The sequence below is a fragment of the Notolepis coatsorum genome, assembly GCF_963971535.1.
Source record: "Notolepis coatsorum genome assembly, chromosome: 4".
In the NCBI taxonomy this organism is placed as follows: domain Eukaryota; kingdom Metazoa; phylum Chordata; class Actinopteri; order Aulopiformes; family Paralepididae; genus Notolepis; species Notolepis coatsorum.
In genome coordinates this window covers 4,283,338-4,309,421 of record NC_140168.1, presented here as the reverse complement: position 1 = coordinate 4,309,421, position 26,084 = coordinate 4,283,338, and the positions used below count along the sequence as shown (strand labels likewise).

Below are 26,084 nucleotides of genomic sequence, written 5' to 3'. Positions count from 1 at the left end.
CACACCCCTCCCCTCCCCCACACACACATATATATATATATATATATATAATATATATGACCTTTTGATTTTCTAAGGGGGGATTGGGTTTCTTGAGTGTTGAGTGCTTATCCTTATCATTAGGGCCCAAGTATCTTGTGTTTTATTTTAAATAGGATTGGGTTATGGGTGGAGTGGTCTGGCTCTTGAGGGTGGTCTTCCTAGGTATTTGACTCACCACCCTCCTCTCTTCCCTCTTCCCAGAATAAACCGAGTAGCATAGATGTGTAGCAGCAAGTATCTTAATGTTTAAAGGCGTGAACGTGTGTTTTGTCCGCAGTGCTCCCAGTGCATCAAGTGCTTCCTGACGCGCACGGAGCTGCGAGTGCACGAGGCGGCCAAGCACCGCGGAGAGAAGCCGTTCGTGTGCGAGGAGTGCGGCCACCGAGCCTCGAGCCGCAACGGCCTGCAGATGCACATCAAGGCCATCCACAGGTGGGAGAGACCATAGGTGTAGAGGTAGGGGGGGTGCTGCAGATGCACATCAAGGCCATCCACAGGTGGGAGAGACCACAGGTGTAGAGGTAGGGGGGGTGCTGCAGATGCACATCAAGGCCATCCACAGGTGGGAATTAATCTCACAATTTTCTGTAATTAATCTAGATTAAAAATAGCATTTTTCTACTTAAGACCGAAGCTTGTAACAGATATTTACTTGAGTAAAATCATGGAATTAATGTAAAATCAACGCAAAGAAAGTATATTTATATTCATAGACTATTTTAATAGCTTTCTTTGAACACAGTTTCTCTCCTGTGAAATACAAATGTTCAACAAAACCATCAACATTGACTCAGCTTTAAAGACCTCTTTCTTATATCCGCGGCGCTAGGCTTGAAGATTTTTCACTCCATAGATTAATCTAGATTAATTTATTTTAATGCTTTAAATAATTTTAATTAATCTCCAAAGTTAAAGCATTAACTTTGACAGCCCTAATATATATATATATATATATATATATATATATATATATATATATATATATATATATATATATATATATATATATATATATATATATATATATATCTATGGTAAGAATAAATATATATATATATACGGTCTATACAGCATTATTGTACATGCTATCATACAGAGTTATATGGGTTATATGCAGGTGTATAAGTATGGATGAATCCGAATATGAATTTGGGGAAACATGGGTATGGCCAAAAACACCCAGACTTGTGATCAGAAGATCGCCGGTTCAAGTCCCGCTCAAGGCGCTCTGGTCAATGACACTTATTATATGAATCACTTATTATATGAATCACTTATTAACTCCATTGGTGCCAATCGATCGTGTCCAGAGACCGACTGTGTGTCTTCTTGTTTGTCTGACCTCACATAGGAATGAGCGGCCGTTTGTGTGCAGCTACTGTGGCCATGCGTTCACCCAGAAGACCAACCTCAACATGCATCTGCGCGTGCACACCGGGGAGAGACCCTACCAGTGTCACCTCTGTGGGAAAACCTTCCGGACACAAGGTACCAGCCTTCTAATCTAAAACCCTTCAGGGCACAAGGTACCAGCCTTCTAATCTAAAACCCTTCAGGCGCACAAGGTACCAGCCTTCTAATCTAAACCCCTTCAGGCGCACAAGGTACCAGCCTTCTAATCTAAACCCCTTCAGGCGCACAAGGTACCAGCCTTCTAATCTAAACCCCTTCAGGACACAAGGTACCAGCCTTCTAATCTAAAACCCTTCAGGGGCACAAGGTACCAGCCTTCTAATCTAAACCCTTCAGGACACAAGGTACCAGCCTTCTAATCTAAACCCTTCTGGACACAAGGTACCAGCCTTCTAATCTAAACCCCTTCAGGACACAAGGTACCAGCCTTCTAATCTAAAACCATTCAGGGCACAAGGTACCAGCCTTCTAATCTAAACCCTGTCAGGGGCACAAGGTACCAGCCTTCTAATCTAAACCCCTTCAGGGCACAAGGTACCAGCCTTCTAATCTAAACCCCTTCAGGGGCACAAGGTACCAGCCTTCTAATCTAAACCCCTTCAGGGCACAAGGTACCAGCCTTCTAATCTAAAACCCTTCAGGGGCACAAGGTACCAGCCTTCTAATCTAAACCCCTTCAGGACACAAGGTACCAGCCTTCTAATCTAAACCCCTTCCGGACACAAGGTACCAGCCTTCTAATCTAAAACCCTTCAGGACACAAGGTACCAGCCTTCTAATCTAAACCCCTTCCGGACACAAGGTACCAGCCTTCTAATCTAAACCCCTTCAGGGGCACAAGGTACCAGCCTTCTAATCTAATCTAAACCCCTTCAGGGGCACAAGGTACCAGCCTTCTAATCTAAACCCCTTCAGGACACAAGGTACCAGCCTTCTAATCTAAACCCCTTCAGGACACAAGGTACCAGCCTTCTAATCTAAACCCCTTCAGGACACAAGGTACCAGCCTTCTAATCTAAAACCCTTCAGGACACAAGGTACCAGCCTTCTAATCTAAACCCCTTCAGGACACAAGGTACCAGCCTTCTAATCTAAAACCCTTCAGGGCACAAGGTACCAGCCTTCTAATCTAAACCCCTTCAGGGCACAAGGTACCAGCCTTCTAATCTAAACCCCTTCAGGGCACAAGGTACCAGCCTTCTAATCTAAAACCGTAAGGACATAAATATATATATATATATAACTTAAAGGGGCAGTTCACCCATAACAAAAACGAAAACACATATCCCCCCCCCTTACCCCAGAGTGCTGTCTATCCATCACTGTGATGATTCATCTAGTTTATAAATATCCACCATGGAGAATATGTCTGCCGTCGCTCCAGTACAATGGAGCTGAATGACACCGAATAACGACACACACACACTTGTGGCGCTCAAAGCACCAAAACATGTCCATTCTCGTTCCAGAAATCAGGACCCGTTTACCCCCGAGATAATCCACAGACCTCGTTTATGAGCAGTTTAATGAAGGAATTATTTCAGTGGCGTCATTTCAGTAAAAGCCAAGGTATGGCGAGGAGGAAGGGTGTGGGGGGGGGGGGGGTGAAGGGGGGGTTTCCCCCTCTAGGTGGATTTTCTTTGTCAAATCAGTTGTGCAATAGTCACTTTTGGTGAGTTGTTTCTATACAATTCACTTGTATGACATTTAGGTATGACACAGGACTACACAAGCATTTTTAATATAGAAATGTGTCAACCACAATATTTTGCATACAAATTATGCAGAATAAGAATGTAATATCATAACTGTCTATTATTTTTCTTGCAATTGAGCCAATTTTCCTTAGGTACGGTTTTGAGGTGTGTGTTCAACAGAATGTCAAAAACACGTTCACAAAAAGTATGGGTTACTGAATGCTGAACTGCACTGTTATAATCACTAAGCCATTGTAAGACCTTACCTGTGTCCCTGTATCACTTGTCTCTGCTGCCCTTTGATTAAAAAACGTCCCTATGTCCATTTTCCTTCTTTTTTTTGGCATATTTCAGTTAGTCACAGTAAAAGTCACCTAGTAAAAGTGAGATAATTGACTATATCAAAACATGCTAGGGCTGTACCGAATAGTTCGAAGCCTCGTTCATAATGTTGACATTCAAATTCTAAATCAACATGAAATTTTTTTAATAATTTCTTTATTTTTTTTTTTTTTTCATTTGCCAAGGTATGGCGAGTGCCATACCTTGCCATACCAAAATGACGCCCCTGAACTATTTCCTAACCGAACTACACCCCCGTCCATCGTCATGTCTGTCTGTCTGTGTGTGTGATCACCGTCCCGGCAGCCAGTCTAGACAAACACCAGCGGACCCACACCGGGGAGCGGCCCTTCAGCTGCCAGGTCTGCCAGCAGCGCTTCACGGAGAAAGGCCCGCTGGTCCGGCACGTCGCCAGCAGGCACCAGGAGGGACGGCCCCACTGCTGCCCCGTCTGTGGCAAAACCTTTAAAGGTAAGACGTGAAACCGACGAGTAGGGCTGCAACTAATGACTATTTTGGTAGTCGACTAATCTGTCGATTATTTTTTCGATTAGTCGACTAATCGAAAAACAATTATATATAAAAATAAAATAAAATATATATATTTTTTTTGCACTACCTACTGTATCTTTGTGAAAGTGGCTTCTCAGCTCTGGTCCAGCTGAAGACAGAGCAGAGGAACAGATTGGACATTGAGCATGACCTCAGAGTTGCTTTGAGACTCTTGTCAGGACCAAACAACATCCCCAGTTATCCCATTAGTTCCCCCAAACTTACTGTCGGTCTGTTATGTTAAGCTAAGAAGTATTCAGCTGGCTGGACCAGAGCTGAGAAGCCACTTTCACAAAGATAGGTAGTGCAAAAAAATAAAAATTAAAAATTATAATTTTTTTTTTTTTATGACTAATCGACGCAACAATTCCTCGTCGACGATTTTTTTATAATCGACGTCGTCGATTATGTCGACTAATCGTTGCAGACGAGACAATATGTGACCCAGCATTTCAAATTTTATTTTTATTTACATGATATGAAAGTACCGGGTCATACCTTCAAAATAAGCCATCACCTGTACAAATCGGGCGGATACTTTTCAATCTATGTCTTAATATGAAACATGCTGATAACACAATACTTATTCAGAGCTAACAGGCCCTCAAGGGAAAATGGAGCCATTTTTACTTACAATGTATAATGACTACTCTACCCAGAAATCAATGTAACCCCCCCCCCCCCCTCACTTAACACCTTCCAGTCTGAGACTTTTGTTATTCTGATGACTTGTGAGTGCCCCCGCTTCTATCCCCCAGGCTTCTATTATGGGCCTTTCCGTGTTAGAACGTGTCCTCCTGGTACATATTCCCTGCACAGGAAGACCAGTGTGAGCAGGTTCCACCGGTCATCTGTCCCCACAGAGCACTACGGCTGCTGAGTGAGAGGGTCGGGAGTCCCTCTGCCCCACTGGCATGTGGAGTTAGTGATATGGATTAGTGCAATTCATTACTTTGTATTTAATTTACTCGATAAGTGCACAGGGGGGCGACAGTGGCTCAGGAGGTAGTGCAGTCGTCTGGTAATCCGGAGGTTCCCGGTTTGATTCCCGCTCCTCCCGATGTGGTGTCCCGGTGTCGATGTGTCCTTGAGCAAGACACTTAAAAACCCCTAACTGTTCCTCATGAGCAGATTGGCACCTTGCATGGTCGCCTCCGCCGTCGGTGTGTGAATGTCTGAGTGAATGGGTCAAATGTGAGGAACAAATTGTAAAGCGCTTTGGATAAAAGCTGTTATATAAATGCACCATTTACCATTGTATGGTGGAGGACAATGAACCCTTGAAAGAAACCCTATTGTGTATTAATTCAGTGTGGGCACGTTTATGAGACACATTTTGAGAACACGCCATGAAATCAGGACATTTTTTTAATCTTTTTCCCCCCTCCCTTTTCCTCCGATTTTCTCCCATCCCAATGTTAGTCGTTATGCCAATTCCCAATCCCCTTCCTGGTTGCTGCGCACTTACCCCCCACAGTCTGTCTGGGAGAGTGGAGGCTATTATCACGTGCTTCCTCCGACACACGTCTAGCCAATCAACCGCTTCTTTTCACCTGGCAGCGCGGACTCTCACTGAGAGGGTGTAACGTGTGGAAGGATCACACTACCCCCCTTAGATCCTATCCACGCTGAGCAGGCGCCCCGACCGAACTGTAGGAGTCGCTGTTTTACAACGACCCGGACCCACCCCGCCAGCTTTCCCACCCTCTAATACTGCCAATTGTATTAGTGTGAACGGCCAGCCAAGCTGGTGACAACGCTGGAGCTGTGAGCTGGATTCAAACAGGCGAATCCAGCGTCTCCGGTGTTGGTGACGAACGCAATCTCCGCTACGCCACCTGACCGCCCTATCAGGACACATTTTGAGAACACGCCATGAAATCGGGACATTTGGGGATCAAATGAGGACATGGTTCTGGTTGATGAGCTAATGTAGTGTTAAGGTTATGGTTAGTTACAGAATGAATATGTCCCCATATTTCACATAAATATAAATGTGTGTGTGATGTCATCGTACAGTATTGCACATGCCTCAAGCCCATTCACATGTAGACATACATTTATTTATTTTTGCTATCCTAGGTCTGTCCATACAATGGGGCACTGGGCCTTTAGAAGGATCCGAGAAATTTCAGCAGGAAAATAGTCTAATAGTGGGGCCCACACCACCTGAAAGGAAGCGTTGTTGCCTCTATACATTGCACAGAGTCTTTCATGGGGTAGCACACCGAAGATCTCTCGATACCACATTTGTATAGATGGAGGCTTATCCTTAATCCAGTTTATCAGAATGCATTTCCGGGCTGAAAGTAGAAGTTTATCAAATAGTTTGAATTGTAAGGGTGTCAAATGAATTTCCTTTGATGGGAGTCCCAGTAAGAAAGCTCCCGGATCCTTCTTTATTTTCACCTTGAAAATGTCGCTTAACCCACGTGCCACTTGGCCCCAGAACCTGGATAAACACTTACATTCCCAAAAGTAGTGATAGTAGGTGACCAGATCTGTTTGACATTTCGAACATAAAGGAGATATTGAACGGTCCATTTTGTTTAGTAACACAGGTGTGATGTGTAATCTGTGAAGAATTTTATATTGTGTTTCTCTTAGTCTGTTACATGTATAAACCTTCTTAACTGAGTCAATGGCCTCTTGCCAGTCGTCTTCAATATATTCAATATTCACTGTTAAAATCTCTTTCCCATTTGTGGAGGATTGGTAACTCCTGGAAGTCCAGTGAGTACAGCAGTGAGTAAAACGATGAAATTAAATGTGATACTTTACTACAGTTGCATAAGAAATTCTCTGTTTTACTGTAAAGGGAGCCCAGTGGCGTTGGCAGCTGTAGTGAGTTAATAAAATGTCGTATTTGCAGGAAACCAAAAAAAAATTCTCTTGGGAGGTTAAACTGTGTTTGCAATTTCTGAAACAACATCAACACACCATCCCTAAACAGATCCCCCAATACACGAAGCCCTAGTGAGTCAGGTCTTAAAGATGGCCAAACTGTGCCCAGGTCCAAATTCACGGACACATTTTAAATAATTTTTATAAAACGAGTGGTACTCACAGAGAGCGCAGTGATTGCTGGACGCACCAGGCATGTCACAAAAGCAGTAGAAGAAGAAGAAGCCATGTTGCCAAGGCTCGCTCTGTGAGTACCACTCGTTTTATAAAAATGATTTAAAATGTTTACTAGCAACTCCGAGCTTTCAAACCCCGCCGTATGTGTGTGTGAAACCCTAATTGAACGCTGAGTAACCTTTGACATTTATATCTGATATATTTCGGACCCACCCCGAGCTTTTAAGCAGTGTTTGGTGGTCCAAATTAGCCTGGCTCCTATGGAGCTGCGAGTGACCGCGTATTCAAAAGCCCCTGGCTTGCACATCGCAGTCACGGAAGGGGCTAAGTATACTGTAGCATTGTAGGGTTTGTTCTTTTTGTAAAGTGTTGAGAATAAGAAATAAATCAAATGACAGCAGCCTCATCCTGTTAGTGCCTCCGACACTCAATTGAACAAAATAGGATGAAAGAATTCAGGGAAAAAAAGTTTGTTAATTAAATGTTTTCTTGTTTGTGTGTAAGTCGCTTTGGATGAAAGCATCAGCTAAATGACTAAGTGTGTGTGTGTGTGTGTGTGTGTGTGTGTGTGTGTGTGTGTGTGTGTGTGTGTGTGTGTGTGTGTGTGTGTGTGTTCAGCTATGGAGCAGTTGCGGGTCCATGTGCGTCGTCATAAGGGAACCAGGAAGTTTGAGTGTGAAGACTGCGGCTACAAGTTCACCAGACAGGTAGGATGTGTGCGACCCCTGACCTCAGCGTGTGTTAGGGTACCTTGTGTATACTGCACCTTGTAGGGGTGTAACGGTACGTGTATTCGTCCCGCGAATTTACGGCACGGCCGTCACGGTGCGGTACCCATGCGACGAATACGCCCCACAGCGCGCACACACACCCACTGTTGCAGGCACTCGCGTGAGAACAGCGCACGTGGCCGGGCACACCGAGCTCAGACTTCAGAGCGGCGAAAGTGCACGGAGGAGAAAGCCTTTCTCAGAAAGGCACATTTACATTGGAACAGCTGCAGGGTCATCGTTACAGTTTTCTTTCGTTTTCTTGTGCGCCCCAATAACGTTAACCAAATGAAACCAATGAAAAGAAACACACACGCGTCGCGACACACACACACACACACGCGCGCCGCGCGCCAACAAACACATGGACATTCTCCCCCGCCGGACAGCCACAGCCTGGCACAGCCACAGCCTGGCACAGCTCGTCAAATAAAAAGAAGAACCTACTTTTCCGGACAGATCATCTGAGCTCTAAAGTGTTTAAGTCCAAATAATCCTCTGCCATTGTTGTAATATGTCATCTGTTCTCTAGTATTCAGTCTGGTCGTGAAGTTTAATTCTCTCTGGAAGTGAAACCGAAACTTAGCAAGGATAAGTTTAAAGGGGCAGTAGGCAAGTGGACGCCTGAACACAGAATGACACCAGTATCACTAATTACCACGGCAAGCCTATAGAAAAGTATTCTATTTAATAATAATAATTATCATAAATATAATATATAAATAAAAAAAAAGTACAAAAAAATTACAAAAAGATTATATTAATAATAACGACGGGGTCGGTACCGACCCCTTTTGACCTTATTAAATTATACAGGCATATTTTTATGAAGATGCAAAATAATTTGTGATTTTAAAATCAACCGTTTTCAAGTATTAACATCACTACTATGTCACAAATACATGTAGAATGTAAAACGTTAGGTTGGCAATAGTTTAGCAATAGGTTAAAAGTGTACTTGTATCATTTTAAGTTTTCTATTTGCGATCGCCAATTTGACCCGGAACCGGAAATGGAAATGTTGAACCATGGGAATTGAAGCTTTTTTGCGGCCATTTTGTAGAGGAGACCGCTAGCCATAGATACATAGATATATATAGAACACTATAGATATCTATGCATAGATATATATAGAACACAGATATCTATGCCGCTAGCTATCTGCCAGCGTTGAAATTTCTTCGATCTACACTTCCTGGCAAGTTCTATGGGGGTTCAAAGTTCAGTGTTCTGAATTAATTATGTCAATAATTGTTATGATTCGCGATAATAAGCTACAAAAGGTAACGTTTTTGACAAATATTGAAACGCAGTCAGTTTCCCCACACTATTGTTACCATGTAGGAAGAATTAGATCTGAAATTAGTTTCAAAATGGTTACACTGTGGGGGAAATAAAATAGTACAGTCGATTACAGTAAATATCAGTATCTGTTATTATGCAAGCCTGGTGATACTATATCCAAATTGAACTCGGCCATTTGAAAGATACTATATGTATATATATATAAATGTGCGAATTGGCTATAATAAGGTAATGTATAAGCATATATTCTATATTCAATAATAATATTTCAAATTGCATTGGTCCGGATGGGAGAATTCAGTACTGTATATACAGAACCTTCAGTTTGATCATCTTCCCTTTATTAATTTCCTTAGATCTTTTGTACACATGATCTCAAGAGGGTACTGAATGAGCTCAGTGGCAGTTTTTTTTTTTAAGTTTGGTCATTATTATCATGGTTTTATTCACTGTCAAAGATGAAAAGAAAAATCATAATTCATATTTTCCTTTGTTTCATCACAATTTAAGCAAGCCTAGTAATAGACACAATATTTCTGACACTGAGAATACATTCATTGAGGTCCATAGATGTTCCTAGATACCAAGAATATGCAAATAGCCCTTGTAGAAGTGGAGCAATATTCCATTTACCTAGGTATACATTTTATGCAGATTTTCACCTGGGGTGGAACAGGTTAATAATAATTATTATAAATATATTTTTTCTGTTGTACCGAACTCGTACCGCACCGTGACCCCAATACCGAGGTACGTACCGAACCGTGGCTTCTGTGTACCGTTACACCCCTAGGGTGCCTTATGTTTACTGCACCATGTGTATTATTAGGGTACCTTATGTTTACTGCACCATGTGTATTAGGGTGCCTTATGTTTACTGCAACATGTGTATTAGGGTACCTTATGTTTACTGCAACATGTGTATTAGGGTGCCTTATGTTTACTGCACCATGTGTATTATTAGGGTACCTTATGTTTACTGCACCATGTGTATTATTAGGGTACCTTATGTTTACTGCAACATGTGTATTAGGGTAACTTATGTTTACTGCACCTCGTGTATTAGGGTGCCTTATGTTTACTGCAACATGTGTATTAGGGTACCTTATGTTTACTGCACCATGTGTATTATTAGGGTGCCTTATGTTTACTGCACCATGTGTATTATTAGGGTACCTTATGTTTACTGCACCATGTGTATTATTAGGGTACCTTATGTTTACTGCAACATGTGTATTAGGGTGCCTTATGTTTACTGCACCATGTGTATTAGGGTACCTTATGTTTACTGCACCATGTGTATTATTAGGGTACCTTATGTTTACTGCACCATGTGTATTATTAGGGTACCTTATGTTTACTGCAACATGTGTATTAGGGTACCTTCCTTGTGTATACCGTTTACTTGAATAGTATAGTATATTCTATACATTCTTTGCCTATATTTATTGTAACGTATATATACCCTCATCTGCACCTTTGTTTACACTGTTTAGTGTTCTCCAATTTTTTATATTCAGATAAAATTTTATTGCCTATATTTACGTCATTCTAGTATTACCCTGCCCATACCTGTACCTGTGCCCCCCCCTCCCCCATACTGCTATGACACCCGCATGTCCCCGAGGGGATCCATGAAGGAACGTCTTGTCTTATTCCCAACAACACTCAGCCAACCGTTAAAAACCACGTCCACAAAACATGGCAGCCCTTCCTATCTCATTTCAAAACCCCATATGACTCCATCCAAACTTGGGACCCCATGACCCCCCTCCTCCCCCTATCTATCTGCCTTCCTGACACTGCTAGCCCACGCATGGCTGGGGAGATGGCATTGTGGTGGTCTGCTAAGGGTGTTAAATTTACTTTCCATTTTATTTTGTTTTACCATCTGGAAATCACGCTACTAAAATGGAGAGTATCACTTATATATTTTCTTTTAATTTTACTTTATTTTTTTTTGCGTAACTTTGTCTGCCACATCTGTACGTTTGTTTAATTATTTAAATTTCTTAAATTTTTTATTTTTATTTTATTTCTTATTTTTACATGTATGTTTGTCGTCGCCCTCACTGGGTGGGATGGGTGGGATTAGGGGATAGGAACGGGGAAGGAAATGGAAGTTGTATAATTTGGATAACTGAAATGTATAAATATGTACTAATTCTTCCAATAAAAAAAAGATAAACCTAAAAAAAACACGTCCGCTTCCACCGCTGCAGGCTCACCTGAGACGACACGCTCAGATCCACAAACGCACAGAGAACTACCACCCCAAGCAGAGGAGGCTGAGGAACCTGGTGGTGCCGGACGGCGGCGAGGAGGCGGCGGCGGCGGGGGGGGGCCAGGGCGAGACCGAAGCCACGGAAGAGGAGGAGAAGAGCCAAGACACCGTGGAGGCGCTGCTGACCCCGGTCTCCGGCTCCGTCGCCTGCCTGGACCCCGCCGGCGACATCGTCCGGGTGGTGATCCGCGAGGTGGTGGTGTCGCCGGGCCCCAACAACTTCACCGTCGTGTCCCACATCCAGCAGACGCGGCTGGTCGCAGAGACGTACGGCGGGACCGCGATACTGGTGCAGGAGATGGTGGACGACGTGACGGAGGGCGAGGTCTGAGGGACAAAGGGAGCCGCTGAACGGTCCCATAGAGGAGGAGGAGGAGGAGGAGGACATGGTCTTGAGGGACAAAGACAACCGCTGAGGATAGGATCCCATAGAGGAGGAGAACGGCCCGCTCTGAATTAAAGTGACCTACGTTTTAACATTTAGAATCATAGTTATCACCCTTCACCAGAGACACTGAGAGATCACTAAAATACCAAAATCACCAAACTTCACCAAAATAAATAAAATAAATAATATGCCGATTTATTTTGCACATAATCTCACACACACACACACATCCAAAGACTCTAAACAGTTTTGCACACATTCATTTAGTTTGAGTTATTGAGAGTAGATGAGTTTGAATATGGTGACATTGGCCATCAGTGATGTCATCGGGGACATTTAATCCTTGTGCTGTTAATTACAGCTCAATGAAAGTAGCAGTCCTTATAAGACGAGGTGCTGTGTTAATTACAGCTCAATGAAATAAGGTAGCAGTCCTTATAAGACGAGGTGTTAATTACAGCTCAATGAAATAAGGTAGCAGTCCTTATAAGACGAGGTGCTGTGTTAATTACAGCTCAATGAAATGATAAGGTAGCAGTCCCTATAAAACAAGGTATTATCTACATCATTTCATGGAGCTGTAATTAACACAACACAAGGTTTCAACGTCCCCGATGACATCACTGGTGGCCGTATTCAAACTAATTTGTGCTGAGTAACCGTCTAACTAAATTAATGTGCAAAACAGTTTTGGGGGAAAATCGTTTTTGGGATGTGTGAGATTATGTGCAAAATAAATCAGCATTGTTCTTTGGTGAAGTGCCCCCTTAAACATAAAATTGTACATGTTACATAATGGTAAGAAAAAAAAACATCAAGTTTTCTTAAAAAAAAAAAGATAATAAGAATATAAGCATTGTTAGCATGCGCCATTGAAACGATGCAGCACACATCTAGCTGTAAGCTTGAAGCTAGCGGTGCCCCATGGTTCTAACCAGGAAGCGTCTATTCTTATCCCAGCCCATGTTTGCGATCTGATTGGCCACTAACGTTTCTGGTCATGTGACATGTGCGCCTGAAGTATCTTTCTGTTCTTCATTTACCTATATCTAAGTTCATTGATCGTATAGTTTTCTATTATCACCCTTCTCCTGCATTGGTTAGGTAGTTCTCAGATGTTCGGTTCAAGTAAAGAGAGGAGCTGACAACGTGGTCAAAATACAACTGCGGTGTTTATTAATACCACAGCTTAGGAATCAACAAGTACATCGTCTCTTTCATTCAATCTAATCGTCTCTTCTTTGTGGCTGTTGTCCATGCTCGGATTAGCTAGGGTGATCAGAGTTTTCTTCTTCCGGTGCGGTTCTCTGGTTGTTGTCTTGGTTTCCAGGCCAACACGCGCCTTCTCTCTCGTGGTTCGCTGGTCTGGTTGTCAAGGCAACCTGGTCTCCTCGCCGATCAGGCAGGGAGTGCTTGATTTCGTATCGGCGGAGTCTGCTATGAACCTCGGCTCGGCCATCTGGTCTCAATGGCTCTCTGTCTCATCGGCTCTCAGGATCCTTCTCGCTGTGTCTCAGGCTCGGCTCTCCAGAGATCCTTCTCCGTCTCCTCTGAGTGTTTTGCTCGGCTCTCGAGTTCTGTGTGGCTCTGCCTCCCAGGGCCTGTCCCCTGTGTGTGTGGCGTGTCTCTCCAGGTCCCTTCTGGTGTGAGTGTCCTGAGTGTCTCTCTCCGTCGCCATCACAGCCCTTTTTATCAGGGGGAGAGAGAGAGAGAGAGAGAGAGAGAGAGAGAGAGAGAGAGAGAGAGAGAGAGAGAGAGAGAGAGAGAGAGAGAGAGAGAGAGAGAGAGAGAGAGAGAGAGAGAGAGAGAGAGAGGGGGAGGGAGAGAGCGTCCCTGCCTGCCTATTCACGTCTATAATCTGCCTTTCCTTATTTGGCCATATTTCCTTGTAGCCGGCTTGTCTCCACATGTTACACTTATTCTGCTGACACAACCGTTTCACCATAGAATCTTGCCGGGCCGTTTAATCATTACTTGATGAGAGGATTCCGTTTTACTGAGTAATACATCCTCATGCTTGTGACAAATGTTTACATAGTCTAGATAAGAAACAGACTACTCTGTGTCCTGACTTGCTAACCTTGATGCATTGAACACTTGGCCCAACTTGGGTGCTGCTGACTCATCCATCTTCAGTCTGAGGCTCTGTTTACAGTCCGATTCACTCTGTCCCCTGACCACTCTGCCATGTCGTAACCTGAAATTCCTTACTTAGGGTAAATATGACCTTTTGATCTCAACTGTTATTTTTAGTTTGGTTTAGTTCCTTCTAAGATAATGATCTCCTTCCTTGTCTCATACCACTTACTTTAAACAACCTCGCTTCCTGCCAGCTGGCCGGGTGAGGGGCCACTGTCTCTCAACCTCTTTAGCCTGGGGCCACAGAGATAACTTCACATGGTGTTCAAATCACCCTGTCTTTCAAATCAACTTCTCTGTTTTATCATTTGGTACATTTATAGTTGCTTTATTCATGTTTTCATTTAGAAATATACGACAATCCACCCTTAGGGGGTTTAATAACCTCCTATACAGCATCAATATTCTAAATTAAACATGTTTATCATAATCATAATATTTGCTAATATTTTCCAAAATTTCAAAAAAATCCAAAATTTACCCAAATCGAACTACCAAACCCCTTTTCCATCTGTACAGTTACAAAATCCTCATTTCACCTACCTTCTCCTCCTTTCACAGTTTATACACATTATCAGTTATTATTATGACATCCAGTCTAGGTCCGTGTCTTTATACAAAAAGAATCATCGTACCATTCTCAGCTTCTTTTCGTTTAAGACTATATTTATCCATGTAATTACCACCTGTGTCTATTTGTGTAATGGACTCTGCAAGAAAAGATTAATACATCACACCACTAAAATATTAACACTCTAAACATTTGAGGGAAATTCAAACAAGCAACATAAATAATTTTTTCTCCTTAAAAAGACCACTGAGGCCTCAATTACCTCCCTGTCAGTTATCCCTATTTCAACCTCCTGAGGCCTTTACTGCTAACTTGTTTTTGACCGTTTTATTTCTTCTTGTTGTATTTTGTGCTAATCACCGCCTCTTCTTCGTTGTATGCAGGTCTCTGGTACTGCTCCGATTTTTCCACAGAAGGAAACGATTTTCCCTCTGTCCTTTTTGCATTTTGGATTATTATTTACAAAACACACAATAGATTGGAAACTTTTATTTTCGCAGATACATCTTTACTGTTCTGCATTTTGACAATACATTTTTCTCCAAATTAATTATCTATGTATTTCACAGCTTCTTACGTTAGCATTCAATCAAATCATCTTTGTCTCATTTCTTTTTGTGCTGTACTGTTTTACTAGATTCAATATCTCAAGATCAACACAACTACCACGTCCACCCTTGAAAGTGGAATATCCATTATTTCACTATCAAATACCTTGTTTCCCGACAGCTCCTCGGTCCGGACAGTCAGCTCCAGACGAGGCCAATCACCAACAGAACCTATGTGCATGGTCAACAAACCACAGTCCCTTTAAACACACATCACACACACTCCGCCAGCCTTCAACAAGCCGGTGCAGAGTCTTCCATAAGTCAATCATCAAATTCACATGTCTGCACCCTACATGAACACTATTTCGGCCAATTTGCGACCAAAAACCTACAGAGCTTTCCATAGACAGAGAAATATGTTTCCCCAACCCTTACCATAACCCAAAAAGTGACACAACCACCCAGATTCTACATCTGGACTCTTAATGAGCGGAAAACAAACCATGAACCAGCTCCCGTCCATTCTCAGTTTCCAGCTCATTATATCAGACCCCCTACCAGTCTCGCTGTGTCACCACCACCTGCTATCCCTGACCGGCGAGAGATCCCTCCCAGCCAGCCAGTTCCCAAAAAAAAATATAGTCAAACAAAAACAAAGAAAATTGTAAATAAACAAAACACCCGCACTATGCCACCTGCAATATTCACCCAGTTCCCTGAATACACAAAGAACCGTCAACTCACAGCCCAAAGCGTCCTCCCTTCAGTTTCGAACCTGAACGGAAACACCCCAAGCCTTATCACCCCAAGAATATCACAAATCATCCTACCACCACCTGCACCCAGACAGGCCAGCGCCCATCCGGTACCCACTTCACATACACAATAACAACGCAGTTCAAACAAACCTACAAACCCACAACCCACAACATACGCCGCAATCTAGGGATGGAGAACCACCGGGCGAAATACAAGGAGAGACAGAGGGGGGGCGAAGGGAAAAGAAAAAAGGAGGGAGGGATACAGGGATACAGGGACTAAGGGGAGGAAAGGGGGGGGGGGGGGGCACACAACGCAACATTAACTATTACCAAAACCGTCTACACTCAATCAGCAGAATACCCCGTATCGCCTGGTCCCGTTTACCCACAGGGCTCCAAACACATCACCATCATCTGCTGCCAACTTTAACTTAATCCAACCTTAACTTCAATCAGACCAAAAGAACGACCATGAATATCCTATTTATCCTTACGTAATCCTATTTCAGCAAGTAACACTATATTAATATAACCAACACTCCAAGCCCACCATAAAGACAATCCATCCTATTCAAAACTCCCTTTGCGCACCCGTCATCTCACAAAGTCAAGCTGGGAGATAGGGATGGAGCGGAGGGGGGCGGGGGGGGGGGGGGGGGAGAGAGGGAGGGAGGGAAGGAGGGAGGGAGGGAGGGAGAGAGTGTGAACGAGGAAGGAAGAGACAGAGGAAAAAGGGGGGGGGGGGGTTCACGCAAAATCCCATCACAAAACGCAGCTGCTCTCACTTCAACCATACTTGGCCCATAACAAATACAGACTTATAATCAAACAAGTATACACATCCATCATCAATAACTGAAAAAACCGAATATAAAGAATTTACAAATCCCCACAAATGGTCGCTACTCAAAACCTATAATAATCACAAACTCTTCTCTACTGCCCCCCGTTCACATGTGTGGAGTGGTGCAACAATCAAAAAGGCAACACTGCCCTCCACTGGAACGTACGCTCATCACCCCTATTTCACCACAGTTCTCACCACGTCCTGCAGGAGGCGCCCACGCCTCCCCCGCAAGTGCGTCATCACGCCGTACCATACCAAGACGACAACTTGACGTTCCACCTCAACCACAAAACTACAACTCCCAGAATCCCCTACACCGGAAGTCCCTGTCCTCCGCCCCTCTAAGATCCCGCCCAGCCACCAAAGAGTAGCAACACGCGAGATTCTCCGAGAGTTCAATCATGCTATATTGTTAGCACAGGTAGCTTAGCATCTTAGCTTCGTTAGCTCAGTACCGCTAGCACCAGCTTAGCTTAGCATCCAACATCACTCCTCCCAAACGGCCCAGCCTCCTGTTGATCCGAGCGGCACAACACATCGCGACGTTTACACAACCCCTGCTTTCCCCCGCAACATAACTTTAATCCTATTAAGCCCCCGTTCACAGAACATATATCATTATCCTTATTCTAGCACGCTCGCCCGATTGGCCCCGCCTGACCGAAATACACAGTATATCAAACGCACCCCCAGCCCCGACGCTCCCAGTGACGTCATCAGCTCCAAAATCTCCGTTTCTTTTGATCGTTACTACATTACTTATAGACTTTATCCCCACCTTTTTGAAAAATGTCAACAAACATTACACATCATCTAGGTTCCATCACACTTGCCATTCATTCAATTCACTCGACAACGCAACACAGCGTCCACACGTTAGTCCCGATGCCCTCAGCTAACGCCGGCAGCTAAACAAACGTCTCTCTTCTTCCGGACAGGGGTGCGGTTTCTCCTGCTGCAGCCTTGGCCACCAGTGTTTATAATAATACAAAAAAATATCTTGGCATTCACTCAGAGCTCCTAACATTCATCCATTCAAACACATATACTAAGCAAAACAATGTCCCATTCATAAGCATACCATTCATTTGCGCACATTCATTCCAAACGCATTTCCTCGCCTTTTTCACACAATATTCTCCTATGTTCTAATCACATGTGCAGTATCTACTTCCAAAGTGCTTCATATATCTACTGAGTCCGCGTTGCTATACCCCTGAGAAACCCACTCCATTCATGTATAGTAGCCCGTGAAGAGTTTTAGTAGCGCCCATTTTCGGCTTGTATCAGAGTGTTATATGGCCAAATCGTGTGTTCGACCGTACTCCCCGCTACCCGTAGAGCCCCTTGTCGGCTTGATTTCTTCTACATTCCCTCATTCCTCCACGCGGCTGATGTTCTTCAGATATCGACCTTAGCCAATCTGAGCCTAAATGACGTCGGATTAGAATTGGTAATTCGCTTATGGAACGTCTTCCAAAGTCCATTACTCCGTCGTACCGATTCTAAGTGTGGCCTCTATAGCATCCTAGCCCGAACCCTATCCTCCTCTCATCACTCTGTACTCTGTTCTCAGTACTCTACACTACACTCCGTTCTCTGTTCTCTTCGTGGAACCAGGCTACCCCTGTACTACACCACGGTTTTCTCATTAAACTCTTTACCTTACCCTCTAATGAACCACTCCGTCACTCACAGTCTCACGTCCCGCTATCTGTGACTAATCCCCGTTCTACTGCTTCCACGCCGGTCCCCTCAAATATTTTACCTATCCCTAGCCTATCCTCCTAAGCTAACTAAATATAGACATCTATATCCTCATCCTAACCGAACATCCCCTATCCCCTACGCTTCCTAAGTGCAGCGCCGGCGTGTGGCTGAGACCAGAGTCAGGTTGTGAACCCTGAACCCCGATCCCCTCCAACACCAACTTTAGACTGCTTCGACCATTACCAATCTTAAACGCCATCACTACTTACCTAGTCCTGCTGGCCTGTCGAAGTGGTGATGATTATTCTATTTCAGTCGTAGAGGCGTCGACGAGGGGCTGGTCCAATTTCCAGAAGCAACTTGTTGTCGTCTCCAACCGGTTCCGGTCGAATGCAGCACGGGTCACCGCACCAATTGAAGTATCTCTCTTTTCTTCATTTATCTCTATCTAAGTTCATTGATCGTATAGTTTTCTATATCACCCTTCTCCTGCATTGGTTAGGTAGTTCTCAGATGTTCGGTTCAAGTAAGGAGAGACTGCTGACAACGTGGTCAAAATACAACTGCGGTGTTTATTAATACCACAGCTTAGGAATCAACAAGTACATCGTCTCTTTCATTCAATCTAATCGTCTCTTCTTTGTGGCTGTTGTCCATGCTCGGATTAGCTAGGGTGATCAGAGTTTTCTTCTTCCGGTGCGGTTCTCTGGTTGTTGTCTTGGTTTCCAGGCCAACACGCGCCTTCTCTCTCGTGGTTCGCTGGTCTGGTTGTCAAGGCAACCTGGTCTCCTCGCCGATCAGGCAGGGAGTGCTTGATTTCGTATCGGCGGAGTCTGCTATGAACCTCGGCTCGGCCATCTGGTCTCAATGGCTCTCTGTCTCATCGGCTCTCAGGATCCTTCTCGCTGTGTCTCAGGCTCGGCTCTCCAGAGATCCTTCTCCGTCTCCTCTGAGTGTTTTGCTCGGCTCTCGAGTTCTGTGTGGCTCTGCCTCCCAGGGCCTGTCCCCTGTGTGTGTGGCGTGTCTCTCCAGGTCCCTTCTGGTGTGAGTGTCCTGAGTGTCTCTCTCCGTCGCCATCACAGCACTTTTTATCAGGGGGAGAGAGAGAGAGAGAGAGAGAGAGAGAGAGAGAGAGAGAGAGAGAGAGAGAGAGAGAGAGAGAGAGAGAGAGAGAGAGAGAGAGAGAGAGAGAGAGAGGGGGAGGGAGAGAGCGTCCCTGCCTGCCTATTCACGTCTATAATCTGCCTTTCCTTATTTGGCCATATTTCCTTGTAGCCGGCTTGTCTCCACATGTTACACTTATTCTGCTGACACAACCGTTTCACCATAGAATCTTGCCGGGCCGTTTAATCATTACTTGATGAGAGGATTCCGTTTTACTGAGTAATACATCCTCATGCTTGTGACAAATGTTTACATAGTCTAGATAAGAAACAGACTACTCTGTGTCCTGACTTGCTAACCTTGATGCATTGAACACTTGGCCCAACTTGGGTGCTGCTGACTCATCCATCTTCAGTCTGAGGCTCTGTTTACAGTCCGATTCACTCTGTCCCCTGACCACTCTGCCATGTCGTAACCTGAAATTCCTTACTTAGGGTAAATATGACCTTTTGATCTCAACTGTTATTTTTAGTTTGGTTTAGTTCCTTCTAAGATAATGATCTCCTTCCTTGTCTCATACCACTTACTTTAAACAACCTCGCTTCCTGCCAGCTGGCCGGGTGAGGGGCCACTGTCTCTCAACCTCTTTAGCCTGGGGCCACAGAGATAACTTCACATGGTGTTCAAATCACCCTGTCTTTCAAATCAACTTCTCTGTTTTATCATTTGGTACATTTATAGTTGCTTTATTCGTGTTTTCATTTAGAAATATACGACACGCCCAATCGCTTAAGCTTAACCGGCGAAAGAACTTGCCGTCACACGATAGGCGCGACCAGAAACGTCAGTGGCCAATCAGAGCGCAAAACGCGAACGCAGAAGCAAACATGGGGTTGGGATAAGAATTTAGGCAACCAGGAATGCCAACGTAGGGGATAAGGATGGGCACGAGTAATGTTTTCCCAGGTCGGGGACTCGCATGAATTACCAGAGTAGTGCTCGAGTAATCATTTAGGGGAAATACATTTTTCGAACACATCTTAACCCTTTCACTGCCACACTACAGAAGGTTAACCCTTTACTATCACACTACCGATGGTTAGTGTGGCAGTGAAAGGGTTAACCTTCTGTGTATATGTCGCAGTGAAAGGGTTAACCGTTTGGTAGTGTGGCAGTGAAAGGGTTACATTAACAATGCACAGCAATATACCCGATGCTTAATGCGTATCGTCGGTCAAAAAACGGTCAGTTACCATTTGTAATAATTACACTACCTCCACTCTGTCCGCAGCAGGTCTCTCTCCGCTCACGGAACGTATCGATACACAAAGTGGGCGACATGTTGTGTTGGCACAATTTGGAAATGCATGAACATAAACCGCTAGATAAGGCTAAGCTACAGTCGCTTGTTTCAACACAACAAACCTCTCCGTGGTGCTCTCTCACGCTCCACAGATGACCAGTGTGGTCTTGCTGCAACAACTCACTCCTCACAGGAGTTCAGAAAATATATATCGAGCAGCACCCTCAAAAACCATTCTAGTTCAGTTGAAATGGCCAGTAATCGATTAATCGCGCCCATCCCTAGTAGGGAAACAATCTTAGACAAAATAATTTCGCCCCCCAATGTGACAAATATCTGGCGAAGAACAAAGATTAAAATTCTAAATGTCAGTGTCCTGCCGAGGAAATGTCGTTCCCTAAAGGGCTTCAGTAGTGAAGTCACGATGAAGCAAAATGAGCCTATTGGAATATAGTCCTTTTTTGACGTCATAGCTAATAGAATAACTAAAGGCAATGTTAATAAATCCTGCTGTTGCAAGTTGTTTTTCACTGGACAACGTGTGTCTGAATGATGCTGCTATGGCAAGGAATGGGGGCCAGATTTAAGAGGAAGTGAACTGGGAAGCTTCAGAAGCGCTGGGTCACAAATGAAAGCCTTAGTGCTCAATTCTAATGTATTGCTCAGATCTGATTATTATTTCTTTGTTTGGCCGTTTAAAAAAAATTGGCCATGATCAGATTCCAGTCCAGTGTGAACTGTCCTCACGCTCCTGAACTGACCCCTGCACGCGCAAATGAACAATAAAGAAGATGAGCGTAAAATATTGTGACAAATGTCAATCTAGACTGTGATGGTAAAAGTCACATGACTGTTCGGACCGAGGTTGCATTGTAAAAGACCAGACCCGTATCGGATCACATATGAATTGAAAATGGGAAAAAAAAACACAGAATTGAAAAGATGAGATTCCATGTGATTTGTGCTGTTCACACAGTCGTGAAGAAAACGGATCCGAGTCACAGATTTGGCTGCAGTGTGAACATAGCCTTAGTGGTCTGAGGACATAAAGACAGACCGACTTTTCACCCACATCGCAAGTTCTCAGTGCATCGCATGCCTTTCGGGGTTTTATTTATGACACTGTACTATACTATAACACTTTATATATACAGTAGTACAGTAGTGGATTGATCTGATTGGTCTGATACAGATGGGCCATTCACGGGTTTGAGGCGGGGCTTCGTGGCGTAGACAAGTATTAGGTGCCTGAACAAGTATTTGCACTACTGCGCATGCGGATGAGGGGGGGGCGCTCTCTCCCTCTCGCTCCCTCTCTCGTTTACGACACACATACACATAGTGATGTGCCCAAACGGATCATTTCAGTGTGAGCGATTCGATTAAGGTGGACACCAAAACTGATGATTGCAATGGATTCAGAATCATTAAAAACCCCTAGTTTGACTGTAACCTGTAAAACAGATGTTAAACTAAAACCAAAACACAGTCAAACATAATAATTTAAAGTTACAGTGTATTTACTGTACTCCTCCTTAAGTTATTGCCAAACACTGTACTGTCATGCAGATTGATTGATTTGATTGAAGTATTTATTAACAGTTAGAGGTTATTTTTGTTTTGAGACCTCCTTAAGTCATTGCCAAACACTGTACAGTACACTGTACTCTATAATTATGGGTCATGCCGTGATGCCGATTGATTGATTTGATTGAAGTATTTATTAACAGTTTGCAGAATTACAGTACATTCCAAGCACAACTCAAAACAAAAAAACTGTACAACTGTGAGTGGATGACCAATAAAGCATTATACTTGTTTACAAGAGCGTCCAACTTGTTCAATTCATCATAACATTTAGAGACATACAAATATAGACATATATATAGCCACTAGCCAGCCCAAAAACAGGAACTCATCATCATAAAGGAGTTTTTGTTTTTGTTTTTATTAAGGATCCCCATGGCGCCGCTCTGATGGCTGCCTTTCTGATCGCTCCGACGAGACTGTGCTTTATTTTGTTAATTTTTATAGTATTAGGAGTTTTATTTGCACCAACTGTTGGTGCATTATATGTGTATGACCGTCAGTCAATCATTGACATTGGATTAAGAAAAACTTACCGTTTGGATTGCTCTCTGGATCGGATCGCTGAACAGCAGAAATGGCCCGCCGAGATCCTTTGTTATGCCGGCCATGGCCAAGACGCCAAGAAGCCGCCGCGAAGACGAGGAAAGAGAGCCGGGGTCCGGAACAGACTGAGGTCCAAACGACACAGAACCACATTGCCCAGCATATTGTTGGCCAATGTGCAATCGATAGGAAACAAATTGGACGACATCAGAGCAAGGATCCAATTCCAGAGGGACATTCGGGATTGTAACGTCCTCTGTTTCACAGAAACTTGGCTGAGTCCAGATGTCCCGAATCATGCAATAGAACCGGCAGACCACTTCTTCGTTCTACGCAAAGACCGGACGGCATTAGAGTCATTAAAGAAGAAAGGAGGCGGCATTGCCTTCATGATAAACAAGGAGTGGTGCGATGTAGGCAACACAAAGGAAATGTCTAACCACTGCTCCCCAGACCTGGAGTTTATCACGATAAAATGTCGACCCTTCTTCCTCCCAAGAGAGTTAACGTCCATCATCCTCATCGGAGTGTACATTCCACCACACGCGAACACTGAGGTCGCACTTTCAAAACTCCACGACGAGGTAAACAAACTCCAAGCAGCTAATGTTGACGCTGCCATTTTGGTCTTGGGGGATTTCAACAGCGCGCGTCTTAAAAAGGTGCTGCCGAATTTCTATCAGCATGTGACCTGTCCCACCAGAGGCGAGAACATATTAGACCATGTATACTCGCAATTTAAGAATGGGTACAAGTCACAGGCTCTTAGTCCATTCGGTAAAAGCGATCACGCCGCCATTTTCCTTTTGCCTAAGTACAAACAGAGTCTCAAGCGAACGCCGGTGGTCTCGCGAGAGGTTAAGCGTTGGGCCGTGACGTCAGTGGAGTCACTCCAAGCAGTGCTGGGAAGCACAGAATGGAGTGTATTCCGTGATAACACAGCCAATATTAACGAATACACCGAAACGGTGATTGACTATGTCTGTACTCAGGTAGAAGTAATAATCCCCACCACCAAAATTAATATCTACCCAAATCAAAAGCCCTGGGTAGACAAATCCGTCCGTGAGGCTCTGAAAGTGCGCACATCAGCATACAACACCGGGCTGGTGACAGGCAACATGGAAGAACACAAGATGGCAAGATACAACGTCAGGAGAGCAGTAATAGAGGCAAAACGGCGTTACAGGGATAAAGTTGAACTTCAGTTTGAACAGGCTGACTCTAGAGGCATGTGGCAGGGCCTCAGAACAATGACAGACTACAAAGGAACCCCCCTCAAACTGAACAGTGACATCTCCTTAGCAAATGATCTCAACTCCTTCTATGCGAGGTTTGAGGCTGTGAACAACAACACCAGCCTACAAACCACGGCAATGGGAGGGGGGGGGTCTGCTGATGGAGACTCAGTGTTCAGGGTAACAGAGCATGAGGTGAGACGGATCTTTAAAAAAGTGGATATCAGGAAGGCAGCAGGACCGGACGGCATCCCCGGCCGCGTCCTAAAAGTCTGTGCCGACCAACTGGCCCCGGTATTCACTGACATCTTCAACCTGTCCTTGGAACAGGCCGTCATCCCCACCTGTCTGAAGAAGTCCACCATCATCCCTGTACCCAAAAAATCTACGCCCGCTTGCCTCAACGACTACCGCCCTGTAGCCCTCACCTCCATAGCCATGAAGTGCTTTGAGAAGCTAGTGAAGGGCTACATCTGTTCCTCCCTCCCCATCAACCTGGACCCTCTGCAATTTGCATATCGCCCCAACAGGTCCACGGAGGACGCCATAGCCCATGTGCTGCACACAGCAGCATCACATCTGGACAAGAGGCAGGGGAACTATGTGAGAATGCTGTTCATCGACTACAGCTCAGCATTCAATACCATAGTCCCCTCCAAACTCATAGCCAAGCTCAGGGACCTGGGCTTGAACTATGACCTGTGCCAGTGGGTCCTGGACTTCCTGACGGGCAGACCCCAGGTGGTAAGAGCCGGCAACTGCACCTCCTCATCCATCACGCTCAACATAGGGGCCCCCCAGGGCTGTGTTCTGAGCCCCCTCCTCTACTCCCTGTACACACATGACTGCGTAGCACAGCGGAACAACAACACCATCATCAAATTTGCTGATGACACAGTAGTGGTGGGCCTGATCTCTGCCAACGACGAAAGGGCCTACCTGGAAGAGGTAGAGAACCTGTCACAGTGGTGTCAGGAGAACTGCCTCTCCCTGAACGTCAGCAAAACAAAAGAGATGATTGTGGACTTCAGGAGGTCGGGGGTCAAGGACTACAGCCCCCTCAGCATCGACGGGGCACCAGTTGAGAGAGTGAACAGTTTCAAGTACCTCGGAGCCCACATATCCGAGGACTTGACATGGACCACACACATTGACAGTGTTGTGAAGAAGGCACGACAACGCCTCTACTTCCTCAGGCGCCTAAGGAAGTTCCAAGTCAGTCAGAAGATCCTTAGGAACTTCTACTCATGTACAATAGAGAGCATCCTGACCGGCAACATCACCTCCTGGTTTGGGAATAGCACTGCAAAAGACCGTAGCAGACTACAAAGAGTGACACGTTCAGCCGAACGCACAATTAGAGGGGGGCTTCCCACCCTCCAGAACATTTACAACAAGCGGTGCAAGGGGAAGGCTAAGAGAATTATTAAGGACTCGAGCCACCCGAACAACTGCCTCTTTGAACTGCTGCCGTCAGGCAAGCGATACCGGAGTCTTATGGCGAGCACAGAAAGACTCAGAAGGAGCTTCTATCCCCAGGCCATCAGGCTGCTAAACGAACAATAATCGCTAAACGAACAATAATCACTATGCAACAACCATCAAATGCACACAGCACACACACCCACACGCACACACTCACTCAAACAAACAACACACTGCAGCACCCACTCTCCACACTTTAGATCACACAAACACACTTACACTTTATATTTATTGATAAAGGATTTGCACTACAACTCGTACACCTACTGTGAATTGTACCTAAACTGCACCTCGTCCATTTATGCCTTGCACTATATAGTATTGTATATTAGTACACTGCACAGTATTGTATATTGTATGGTAACTAC

The 26,084-nt window shown here is 44.5% G+C and overlaps 1 protein-coding gene across 1 annotated transcript in view; it reads left to right on the top strand.

Moving 5' to 3' along the window:
* Positions 1-26,084, top strand: part of LOC311227601 (telomere zinc finger-associated protein-like) — a gene marked incomplete at both ends in the record, with an annotated part of 54,817 nt that overhangs the window by 16,582 nt on the left and 12,151 nt on the right. Inside the window, 5 exons of the mRNA XM_084313323.1 lie at positions 320-474; positions 1,394-1,530; positions 3,801-3,965; positions 7,746-7,834; positions 11,425-11,811. Coding sequence (XP_084169449.1) covers positions 320-474; positions 1,394-1,530; positions 3,801-3,965; positions 7,746-7,834; positions 11,425-11,811 — 933 coding nt within the window. The remainder of the gene's footprint in view (positions 1-319; positions 475-1,393; positions 1,531-3,800; positions 3,966-7,745; positions 7,835-11,424; positions 11,812-26,084) is intronic.